At 45.4% G+C, this 12,502-nt stretch overlaps 1 protein-coding gene across 2 annotated transcripts; it reads right to left on the bottom strand.

Moving 5' to 3' along the window:
* Nucleotides 1–5,306: 5,306 nt before the first annotated feature.
* LOC123078701 (COP1-interactive protein 1) lies at nucleotides 5,307–11,479 on the bottom strand. 2 transcript variants are annotated; one of them, XM_044501293.1, is made up of 4 exons: nucleotides 11,277–11,479; nucleotides 11,048–11,116; nucleotides 9,742–9,866; nucleotides 5,307–9,501 (listed from the first exon to the last, which is right to left on the bottom strand). In XM_044501293.1, exons 3-4 carry the CDS (start codon nucleotides 9,794–9,796, stop codon nucleotides 5,600–5,602), a joined length of 3,957 nt encoding a protein of 1,318 aa, XP_044357228.1. In that variant the 5' UTR covers nucleotides 9,797–9,866; nucleotides 11,048–11,116; nucleotides 11,277–11,479; the 3' UTR covers nucleotides 5,307–5,599. The 2 variants fall into 2 exon arrangements, with proteins under 2 accessions (XP_044357228.1, XP_044357229.1); XM_044501294.1 differs by having other exon boundaries at nucleotides 5,541–9,501; nucleotides 9,742–9,836.
* Between the last annotated feature and the right edge of the window lie 1,023 nt (nucleotides 11,480–12,502).

A 12,502-nucleotide genomic window follows, 5' to 3' on the forward strand; every position in this document is an offset into this window, starting at 1 on the left:
CCAGGTCAAACGAAAAAACTTTCTGGGCTTGCTTCAGACACTTGGTAAATGGTACTGTAATGAAGTGATGGCATATTTAGCACTATGATTTTCACAGTCCAGCGTACTACAAATTCTTGACATTAAACTTGTAATAAACATTTTCATGAATACAGCCGAATAGTTAACTCCATATTTTCATGTCTGGTATATCAGTCAATTAGAAATAACCTCCACGATGATCGTACACTGTCATGATTGAAAGCTGAATAAAACTGTTGCTTATTGATGATTTGGTGCGGCATACAAGAGTATATAAGAGGGTACAAACCGACTTGGGGTATGGGTACAAAACTGACTTGGACTAGAAGTCGTATACCATAATGACTACTCTAACATCCCCCCGCAGTATCAACGGCAGGCTCGACGACGTTGAGACTGAAACAGATATCTTGAAACGGCTTAGTAGGCAGTGCCTTGGTGAAAATGTCAGCAAACTGAGCCGTAGAGGGAACATGAAGCACCCGAACCTGACCAAGAGCAACCTTTTCACGAACAAAATGAATATCAATCTCAATATGCTTTGTGCGTCGGTGTTGAACTGGATTGCTGGTCATGTAGACTGCTGATATGTTGTCACAGTAGACAATAGTGGCCTGCTCAATAGGCCTATGTAGCTCGGAGAGTAACTGCCGAATCCAGATTGTATCTGCAACGGCATGTGCCACAGCGCGATACTCAGCCTCGGCCGACGAACGTGAGACTGTAACCTGTCTTTTCGAAGACCAAGAAATCAAATTGTTACCAAGAAAAACACAAAAACCGGAAGTGGACCTTCGAGTGTCAGGACAACCAGCCCAGTCTGCATCAGAGTATGCGGTAAGCGAGTTTGGAGAAGAATTATTGAGGTGGAGACCATGATTGAGAGTTCCTTTTAAATACCGAAGAATGCGTTTAACATGATTATAGTGAGGAACCCGGGGATCATGCATATAGAGACATGCTTGTTGAACAGCAAAAGAGATTTCAGGACGAGTAATGGTGAGATATTGGAGAGCACCTGTTAGGCTACGATAGAGAGTAGGATTGGAAAAGGGTTCACCGGTAGCCGAAAGTTTAAAACTGGTATCGACAGGAGTGCGAGATGATTGACAGTCAAGCATACCAGCACGATTAAGAAGATCAAGAATATACTGGCGTTGGGAAAGAAAAAGGCTGGAGGAATCTCGAACAACAGCAATGTCTAAGAAATGATGAAGGAGTCCTAGGTTAGTCATAGAAAATTCAGATCTAAGAAGAGAGACAATATGATCTAAGAACTTTTGAGAGGAGGCGGTAAGAATGATATCATCTACATAGAGAAGTAAATAGGCAGTGTCAGAAGTTTGATGATACACAAAAAGAGAGGTGTCGGAGAGAGATGGAGTGAAGCCTATTGTTTGAATGAAGGAGGAGAAGCGTTGAAACCAAGCTCGTGGGGCCTGTTTAAGACCGTAGAGAGATTTCTGAAGAAGACATACATGAGTTGGAAAGGATGGATTTTCAAAACCCAGAGGTTGCTGGCAGTAGACAGTTTCTTGAAGGGAACCATGGAGGAAAGTATTTTTCACATCAAGTTGGTGAATGGGCCATGAAGAGGAGACAACAACACTAAGAACGGTGCGAATGGTGCTAGGTTTAACAACAGGAGAGAAGGTTTCTTCGTAATCAATTCCTTGTTGCTGAGAAAAGCCACGACAAACCCACCTGGCTTTATATCGTGAGAGGCTCCCATCGGAGTGGAACTTTTGGCGAAAAATCCATTTGCCAGAAACAATATTTGTATTGGGAGGACGAGGAACAAGTTGCCAGGTGTTGTTTTGAAGTAAAGCATTATATTCTTCTTGCATGGCAGCGGCCCAATTGGGATCAAGTAGAGCAGTTTTGTAATTCTTTGGAAGAGAAGTGAGAGATACGGAGGTATGAAGGTTTAGGCGGTCTTGGGGTTGATGAAATCCTGATTTGGCCCTAGTACGCATGCGATGATCATTAATCGGGGCTGCTGTAGGAATAGCACGAGGGGGTAAGGTGGGTACTGGTGAGTCCGGCGCAGCGGAAGAGTCGGGCGAAGGAGTAGGGCTGGGTGGTGGAGTGGGAGCAGGGCTGGGTGGTGGAGTGGGAGGAGGGGCCGGGGGTGTTGGGGAGGGAGCAGGGGTCGGGGGTGTTGGGGACGTCTCGGGTGGGGTGAGTGTATGGTTGGGATTGGCTATGGTGGGTTTTAATGGTGGTGGTGATAAGTTGTGTTCGGCAGGTAGGGGAGTATATAGTTGGAAAGGACGGGGAGAGGGGGTGTTTGCGGAGCTAGGGGTGTTGGATGGTGTAGTAGTGCGTTGTGAGAAAGGAAAAATGTGCTCAGCAAACGTGACATGACGAGAGACATGAACATGTCCAGTGTGAAGGTCGAGACAGCGATAGCCTTTGTGCTCGTCAGAGAAGCCGAGAAAAGCACATGGGATAGAGCGTGGTGACAATTTATTTGCAGAAGTGGCGTAGGCATTGGGAAAACAGAGACAGCCGAAAACACGAACCGCGGAGTAGTCGGGGTGGGAAAGAAAGAGGGAATAATAGGGAGTAGTGTTGGGTTTAGTTTTAGAAGATCGAATATTTAGAAGGAAGGTGGCCATGTGTAGGGCTTCAGCCCAAAACTTGGGAGGCATAGATGATTGAATGAGGAGAGTGCGAACTATATCATTGAGAGTGCGAAGAGAGCGTTCTGCTTTACCATTTTGAGGGGAGGTGTAGGGACATGAGAACCTAAGCAGGATGCCATGTTGTAAGAAGAAAGTACGATTTTTAATGTTATCAAACTCGCGACCATTGTCACATTGGATAAAGCGAATTGGGAGGAAGAAGTGAACAGACACATAGCGTTGAAAATTAAGGAAAAGAGAATGGACCTCGGATTTGTTGCGTAGAGGAAAAGTCCAGACAAAGTGGGTGAAATCATCTAGGATAACAAGGTAGTATTTAAAACCCGAAACACTTGCAATGGGAGAGGTCCATAAATCACAATGTATTAATTCAAAGGGATAAGTGCTACAAGAACTAGAGGAACTAAAGGGAAGACACACATGTTTGCCTAATTGACAAGACTCGCAAAACACAGAATTATGAGAGTCCCTATTACATGGTATGGTAAATTCACTAAGCATAGAAGCTAAGACGGCGGGGTTGGGATGGCCCAAGCGACGATGCCAGAGATCGACGGAGGCCAGCATAGATGTTGGAGGGGTGGCGGCAGGAACTCCATTAAGAGAATAAAGATCACCGGAGCTATTGAAGCGAGCGATCTCGGCCTTGGTCAGGTAATCCTTCACAGATAGACCAAAAGGGTCAAATTCAGCCGAAACTAGATTGTCGCAAGTAAATTGGCGAACAAAGATAAGATTTTTAATGAGGGCGGGTGCAACTAGAACATCGCGAAGTAAAAGAGGTTTGGTGGAAGAGGGAAGTTGAGCCTGACCTCACAATATATAGGAATAGGTGATCCATCTCCAAGGATAGTGGAAGGGAAAGGAGATTTAGTGCAAGAAGATAACCAATTACTAGATGCAGACATATGACTAGAGGCCCCTGAATCAAAGATCCAATCCGTACCTGAGTTTCCTTGTGCAGCAAAGTTATTCATGGCCTGAAGAAAGGCAGCTTGATCCCAGCTCGGCGTCGCAGGTGAGGGTGGCGTCGGAAGCAGTGCCGGCGGATACGATGGTGAAGGCAGTAGGGCCGGCTGGGGAGTGTAGTAGGCATTGGCCGGCTGTGGTGGGGGTGGCGTCGGGAGTAGGGCCGGCTGAGGTGTGTAGTAGGTGCCACCGTCGGTGCTGTAATGACCATAAGGAGCATACGTCGGGGCGGCGTGATAGGCATTGGCCAGCTGTCGGGGGTTGAGAACCCCGGGAGCACCAGTAGGCGGCCGAAGGCCGGGTTGCCAGGCACCTGAGTATGCCGGCGGAGCACCAAGGGTGGACGGAGCGGACCAGGGCATGGGCCATGCTTGAACAAGCCCCGTCCAAGGATCATGAGGAGGCCGCCATGCAACCGCAGATGGAGCACTGGTGGGTGGTGCAGGACTCGGTGCTGGTGATGTCGTAGGCGGAACCGAACGAGTCGGCGGCGGCCTGTAGATAGGGTTTTTGCCGCGGTAGTTCGGACTAGGACGCCAGCCTGGGGGCGGTTCAACAGATGACGATGCGGACGGCCCGGCGGCAGGAGCCGGCCTGGAAGGCGGCGCTGGTGTAGACGACAGAGGAGGACGAGCCGCGGCATGAAAGACCTTGGGGTGAGAGTCCTTGCGAGCTTGTGTTTCCGCCGCGAGTTGTAGCAAGGAACGTACTTCAGCGAAGGTAGGAGGGGGCCGTATCATCGGTATGAACGAGGCTTGCTTGTCAAAGTCTTCGCTGAGGCCGACGACGACGATATTGATTAGCTGTGAGTCGCTAATTGTATCGCCGAGTTCGCGGAGCTCATCGCCAATGGTCTTAACGCGCTGGCAGAACTGGTTCACCGGGGCGTCTCCTTGCACCATATTGCGAAGCTCGGTGTGGAGAGCGTTTTTCCGAGCGTCGGTGTTGCTTTGGAAGAGCTGACGGAGGGAGTGCCAGATGTTGGCAGCGGTGGCGCCGTCGTGATCGAGCATGTTGAAGATCTCGGTGGTGATGCGGGTGTAGAACCACTGGACGATCGCGAGATCGTCTTTCAACCATTGCGGATCGTCGGGGCGGGGAAGACAGTTGGTGGCGACATGCGAGCGCAGGTTGCAGCGGCCGAGGTGGAGATCGAAGAGATGTCTCCAATGGTAGTAGTTGTGGGCGGCGAGATCAAGAACTATGGGGATGTAGGGGCTGACGTCGGAGATTGTGTCAGCAAGAGATATTGGTGCGGCGAGGATGGGTGCAGGGTAGTTTTGTGGAGCTATGGTGAGGGCCGAGAGAGAAGCGGCCGCGGCGTTGGCAGCCTTGGCGATGAGTGCGGCCCGGCGCTCGAAGTAGCCGGGCGGCGGCGGCGTTGGCGGAGCCATACCCTAAACCCTGGGACCGGTATCTGATACCATGAAAGCTGAATAAAACTGTTGCTTATTGATGATTTGATGCGGCATACAAGAGTATATAAGAGGGTACAAACCGACTTGGGATAGGGGTATAAAACTGACTTGGACTAGAAGTCGTATACCATAATAAATACTCTAACAATGATGATCAGACGACATATTATCAAGGGTACATGCAAAACAAAGAGGGAAGAAAATACAATGTTGAAATATGTCTTTTAAATGGAAAAGGAGAACAAGAGCATCACAAAAGCCACATTACCTAATTAGAATATGATTCAGACCACCAAACTCAGAATTGTTGCCTCTTGAGCCTCCATACTGGAATAGGATGGTAAAATCTAAGGAAAAAATGTGTTTCTAGCTCTCTCAATGACAATAGAATACACAGGCCACGACCTATTTGACTACTCCCATATTGTTTGTATTTGAGCACTATTTATGATACTTTAAAGAAATTGGAAATAATTGTCTAATATGTTCACAGATAAAATGCACCTTATATATTAACTGACAATGAACTTTTGGTAATCAAATTTACAGACAAAATGGAATGCGGGGACGGTTGTGACTGCGAATGTAGCGGACCAGATCATCGCTGTTGTTCTTGTGGTAATCAATTGTGTCACTCAGCTGCTTGATAGCTTCTCTTTTCTCCTGCACTCTAGCTGCTAGTTCCTCGTCTTTTTCTTCAATTATCTTCTCAAGTTGAACCATCTTCTCAGCTGCCTCAGTAGCACTCTTAATCATTTCTGACATTTCCTTTTCTTTCTTTCTCAATCCAATAGCCAGATCTTCGTTTTCCTTGAGCAGTTCTTTTTGCTCAGCAAGATAATTGTTTAACATGTTTTTTAGGACAACAAACTCTCCACCACATGCAGATAAGCGGTTAATGAAGCGCGTCATGCTTTGGCTGGAGTATGATTCGAGCTCATCCAATTGATTTTCCAATTTAGAGACCACTGACTTGGCGATGTCTTTAATTTGCACAAAATTTTCTTCCAGCAAGCTAATCCTTCCAGAGAACAGTTGTATTTGTTCTTCAAGATGCACGATCTCTGTTTTTGATGATTCCAGTGCCATCACATAGCTGTCTTCTTTGCATTTGCTCTCCGTTTCAGCAACTTCAAGCTTCTGCTTGGCTAGCTGGAGCTGAAATTTAAGTTCTTGGACATGCTTTTGCAGCTCTGCGTTATCCTTATTTGCACAAAACTTTTCCTCTTCCAAATGGCGATTTTTGTCCAAAATTTCTGCATTTTTCTCCTGTAGTTGGCCTATCTGCTCAATATGGTTTTTCTTGAGTACCTCAAGCTGAGATGCCTCTGTGGACACACCATCATATGCATGATGGAGTCTCTGAAAGTTGCTGCCGATATCATCGAGGCTCTGCTGGAGGTCAGCAAGTTTTGTAGCATGATCTGAAACTTTCTCTGTAACTCTATCTTCAAATTCATTCATGGAAGACAAATTTTCCATGCATATTTTAACCATAACTTTCAGATCGCCCTCCACCTTGGCCTTCTGAGATGACAATATATCGATTATCTTCTCCAAATCTTTCGCATTACTGTTCATTTCATTAACTTGACATGCCGCCTCAGCCTGAACTCTCTCGAGTTTCTCATGTAAGTTAGAAACTTTTAGTATTGCCTCTTCGAACTGTTGCTCCAAGCTGGAATTGTTTTCCAGCTGAACTGAAAGTTCCTCCTTCAGCTGTGCTATCTCACTTTCAAGATTCTTGATAGAAGACTCTGACTGTTTTAGTTGGGTTAATAATGTATCCTTCTCTTCTTGTGCCACCTCAATCTTCCTCTGTGACTCAGCCTTGACTTCTTCTAATTTCTGGGTCAAGTCACATTTGTTCTGTTGTGATTCATCATTTGCTTGCTGCAGAGCTGAAATGCTCTGACTTTGCTTTTCTAGCTCCATCTCAAAGTTCCTCACAGAAGCTTGAGACTGATGTAACTCTGACAGAACTGTTTCTTTCTCTTCACGAAGTGCTAGAATATCCCCCTGCAGATTGGTCCTTGATTCCTCAAATTGTTTGTTCAAGCTGGAATTGTTTTCTAGCTGAATTGAAAGATCCTCCTTTAACTGAGCTATCGCAGATTCAAGGTTCTTGATAGAAAACTCTGCCTGCTTTAGTTGGGTTAAAACCGTATCCTTCTCTTCTTGTGTCACTTTAATCTCCTTCTGCAACTCAGCCTTGACTTCGTTGAATTCTTCGGTCAGGACAGAGATGTTCTTCTGTAAATCATCATTGGCTTGCTGTAAAACTGAAACACTCGCATTTCGCTTTTCTAACTCTATCTCCAAGTTCCCAATGGAAGCATGAGACTGGTGTAACTCTGACAGGGCTGTTTCCTTCTGCTCACTTAGTGCTACAATCTCCTCAGACAAGCTGCTCCTTAATTCCTCCAATTGCTTGTTCAAGCTAGCATTTCTATTCTTCATTTCTTCATTAGCTAGATGCAAGATCGAAATTTGCTCCCGTCCTTGATCTAACTCAGTTCTTAGATTCTTGATGGAAGCCTCGGACTGCTGCAACTCCGAAAGGTTTTTTTTCTTCTCGTCTTGGAGTACTATAATTTCAGCGTGGCGGCTAACCATGGCATCTTCAAATTGTTTCTTCAGGTTACAGTTATTCTTCTGCAGATCTTCATTGGCAACCTGTAGAATATAGTTTTGTTCTCTTTGCTGCTCTAACTCACGTTGGAGGGTCTTGACTGAAGTGTTTGACTGCTGCAAATCATCAATGGTTTGTTGCTTTTCTCCTTGTAACAGAATGATCTCCGCCTGTAGATCACTCTTAACTTCTTCCAGCTGCCTGTCCAAGCTAGAATTTTTCTCGTGCAGTTCTTCATTAGCTTGCTGGAAAAGTGAAATTTCATTCTGTTTTAGTTCTATCTCGCTCTGGAGGTTCTTGACGAAAGCCTCCGACTGCTCTAACTGAGCAACTGCTGCATGTTTCTCCTCCTCGTGTACTATAACCTCATTATACATTTCAGCCTTTGCCGCTCTGAGGCCTTCAATGGCCTCCTGAAGACTTGAAATTTGTTGGTTTTGCTGTTGAAACTTATTTTCAAGATCAATACTAGAAGCAACAGCTTCATTCTTTTCTCCGAGCACTGCTGCAAGCTCATTATGCAGATTTGAATTCACCAACGCCAGGTCTTCATTATCCTTCTGCATAACTGAAATTTGCTTAAGTTGTTGTTCGAACTCGTGTTCAAGATTCTTCAAAGAAGCTTCTAACTTCTTTAGCTCTGATGCCGCAGAATTCTTTTCTTTCAGTAGCTCTGCAATATTATCACTCAGTGCAAGTTTTGTTGATTCCATTTCCTTTTCTAGTTCCTTGATGCTACATTGTGCCTGCTCCAACTCATTCAAACACTTGGAATGTTCTGATACTACTCTTAATTTTTCTTCTTCTGCAGCTCCACGTTCCTTGTTCAGATTGTTCATTAGCTCCTCTTTCTCCACTATCATACCATCTATCTCCACCCCTAAAAGCTGAAGCTTGCTTTCCAGTAAACTGTTTTCTGCAATCAAGGAGTCATTTTTATCTCTTGTTTCAGCAAGAGTTTCCCTCAGTTCGGAAAATTTGATATCCACATTCTTCTCATTTACTTTCAGGTTATCACATTCCACTGACAGCATCATGTTCTCATTATTGGATTTTTGGATTTCTGATAACAAGGTCTGCACTTCTTTCTCAGCTAATTGGGCCTTCTCAAGTTGTGATGACAAGGAATTGCATTTCTCCACTGTATCTTGCAGCTGATTGCTCATATCTTCCCTCTTGTTCTCCAGGTCTATAATTAAAATCTTCAGGTCATCCCTCTCTTTTTCAGTAGTTTGCTTCTCGCCAGATAACGTCTTCATCTCATTCCCCATGTCTGTTGATGTCTTCAGGTATTCTGCTGCCTTCTTCTCTGCACCTTCAACCAACAATTTTAGATGTTCATTCTCTAATGACAAATTTGCAACATCTGAACTAGTGGCTTCTTTGTCCGTTATCGCCTTTTCTAATAGCTTCTTCAGATCAGATATTTCCTTCGTTTTTTCTTCTGCATTTTGTTTCAGCTTCTGAATCTCTGCTTCCATACTTTGATGTTCTCCAGCAAGCTTCTGCATCCAGTCATTTTCTTCATTTAATGCATCTAGTTTCTGATTAGGAACGTCAGTGTCCGATCTGTCTCCTTCCGAGTCTGAATCGGATGAATCTGAACCAGTGGAACTGTGCCCAACATTTTCTAGTTTACTGATTAGATCTTTGCAGTGCTTGTGAAGGTATTGGTAGTCTTCATGGAAGCCCTTTACAAGGGAGGATAGTTTTGATTTCTTCAAGGTATTTCCAGAACCATCTGGTTCGCTTTCAGCCAGCTCACTCTCCTCTCCTATCATTCGCAAAATGTGTTCCACATTCTCATCAACACCTGAGGAAATAACAGAACAACTAAACTTTATTCAAACAATACATGGTAGAAGCTGGAGTGCTTGAATGATCAGGCAAAATATAAGCTAAATCAGTAATATATCCACACTCAGCAGGAATATTCTATTTATGGAAAATAATTTGATGAATGGAGAAAATGTGATTGGTGGTCCCTCTACAGTCTAGAACACAAAAACGTGCATGATAATTGATGTGAGTTGCATACTAGTCAAGAGAATACCCTTTTTGTTCTCCAATAGATGTTTGGACTTTCTATTTTTGTGTTTCTTCGTCATGCTGGACTGCTGAAGGTCACTATATCCACAACCTTCGCTCCTGAACGACAGATGACTCAAAGGTGATGAACTGTGCAAGAACGAGAAAAAACAATTAATTGACAACTCATCCGGGAACACAATTGTCACTTGAGGGGCCATTTAATATGTGTAACTAATGAAGATTTTAAAGAGCTCCAACCCCGGCCACTTGTAAACGATCTCCCCCTCTCCGATCCATCACGCGTCGATGATTACCCCATCTTTGTGGATGAGGACCAGTCGGTGAGCCTCAGGGCGGGTGTAGAGGATCTCTACATGTGACAATATGCACCGCTGCACGAGAAGGACACCTACCACCGCCATGGCGTCGGAGTTTCTCCCCCAATCTCTCTCCCTCTCTCTCTCCTTACGGAGGGAATATTGCATAAAAAGGAGCCTTGGAATGGTCTTAACTGAATATTTAGACAAAAAAAAGGAAAATATTCTATTGAGACAGTTGTGAATTTGATTGAGTTTCCCTTACTTGACCAAACAAGTTTCAGTTCTGTTATTCATTCATTAAGCAGTGGTGACATAGGGCACAAACTAAGATATGGATATGCTTGTGACCCTCATGCTTGCACAGTATTGCATCTCGATGCCAGCTGACACATCCAAGAACACCTACATGATGTATATAGCAGCTAGCTAGACTACTCTGCTACTTGCTTATTGCTTTGTCCATGGTTTGAATATATGGGTTTAGTTTATCGGAAAAAAAAGAATCTATGGGTTTAGTGATTTAGTCCATAAGTGAGAAACAGCTTGGATTGGGTTGGGTGGAAAAGGCATGCAGTTCGGTTTAGTCTGGATGCCAGCTTTTTGTTTTGGTTTGGTTTGGTTCGGTTGCTGGAGGCGTGACGCTAGAGGTTTACTGATGTGAGCACCTGCTGCTTGCTTTTGTGGCTCCATTCTCAGTTTCTCTTCTCTGCGCACTATGGTGATGTTCCGCCTGATTGTTGTACCTCTCCCCTTGTAATAAAGAATAAGCAGAGGTTCTGCTTTTCTCGTAAGAAAAAATACAGTCTGGGCTGGGTTCAGTTTGGATGTCAAACTATCCCCAACTTTGTTTACCTACATCATAAGGATGGATGGCCCTCCAACAACACCCAGTCATATACTCATATACAACCATTTTCCCGATTCAACTCGTACAGACTTCCCCACTAGTCCGGTAACAAGCGCAGCCGACCCGCATCTAGACTGGAGTGAACAGATCAAGAAACGTACCGAACGAAATTATTTCTGCCTCCTTCACTCCATATCTCCCGCCTCTTGTTGAACTCGAACTGCTAAGATCTGAGGAAAAACAACAGTAACGAAGGAGCAAGAATGGTCAGGAACCGCGCACGGACTGAAGCCAAGCGGAGCTGTCACCTAGCAGATCGGCACAGGGGGATGAAACCGAACAAGAAGAGATGGGAATCAAGCGGGAGAGAAACGGAACAAAAGGAGTTACCGGAAGGGGTGAAGCGGTTGGTTGCTCGATCGCCACAGAAGCAAGCCGCAGCCACAAGCTCTCTCCACTGGGCAAGGGCAACCGATGTGTGGGCAGAGTTTAGAAACGTACTGCAGGCTGCCTCGCGGGGGAGCGACTGAACAGCGATGGATTCGTTCTCCTTTGAGCTGCCTGAGCCCTTGGGCGTCTGGCTGAAGCTGAAAGCCCTCGGTGTCTGCGGCTTATTACGGGATCGCCCCCGAACCCGAACACCGCTCCCGCCAATTCGAACGCGAGATGCACCACCTTTGTGGCGGAGGCCCACGAGGCAGTGCGGTCTGTCTGAGCTGGCGGGGGCGTGGGAGCCAGCCATGCCGTTGCCGGCTCTTGTCTCTCTCCTCCAAAGCTGCGGAAGCAAACAAAAAACGAAGCTAGGGAATTCGCGGTGCCCGGTGGGGGCTGACGAGGACGGCCTCCTACTACTGTGCCATGGCGCACTGCTTTTGTTCTTGTTGGCTTGTGAGCCATCTTGTCTCCTCCACGAGGAATCTTCTGTGGTTCTATGCCGTGGAGTTCCGGTAGATCCAACGGTTCGCCTACGTAACTGGATGCCGCGTTTACGTTTACGTTTAGTTTGTGCGAGAACAAAGCGTTACGTTTAGTCTGTTAATGCATCGACAAGAGGGTAAAGCTAAATTATTGACGTAAGCCGGTGGTTATGCCCAGGATAACAGCGTGCCTGAAACCGGATCTGGTGGCACGACGATCCTAATGGAGAAAAGATTTCGCTACAAAGCGAACGTGGGATTTTTCTGCATGGCAAACCGAATAACCGAGATGGCAAATTATGTTGTTGTGAGGATGGTAATTTCCTTTGGCAAGCATGGCAAATCGTTGCCATGTTCTGTTTTTTTGTCAAGAGTTGTCATCCTTGCTAGAGGAAATTGACATCCTCACGAGAACATAATTTGTCATAAAATACGTTTAGTTTGTTATGCTTAATTTTTCGCATTTTCGAAGAAAAAAGTGAAGGGTAGTAGGTTTCGTCGTGACACTTCGTGACCATGTCCGAACAATGGATTTGTCGTAGACCGTCCGTAAGAAAAATTCATTTCAACTAATTTTGGTTGTCCTGTTCATAATTACTAGCAAATATGCCCGTGCGTTGCAACGGGTGGAAAAAAAATCACATGAACCTAACCTTATAAGCATGGCAGTAGTATGTCCATGTCCTCTGTTCGACATGG

This window comes from Triticum aestivum, chromosome 3D, assembly GCF_018294505.1.
Source record: "Triticum aestivum cultivar Chinese Spring chromosome 3D, IWGSC CS RefSeq v2.1, whole genome shotgun sequence".
NCBI classification, from domain to species: domain Eukaryota; kingdom Viridiplantae; phylum Streptophyta; class Magnoliopsida; order Poales; family Poaceae; genus Triticum; species Triticum aestivum.

Coding starts and splice junctions, on each gene's coding strand:
- LOC123078701 (XM_044501293.1), bottom strand. CDS start 9,796: ATGACGAAGAAACACAAAAATAGAAAGTCCAAACATCTATTGGAGAAC. Junction 9,502..9,741: donor TCTATTGGAGAACAAAAAGG/GTATTCTCTTGA, acceptor TTATTTCCTCAG/GTGTTGATGAGAATGTGGAA.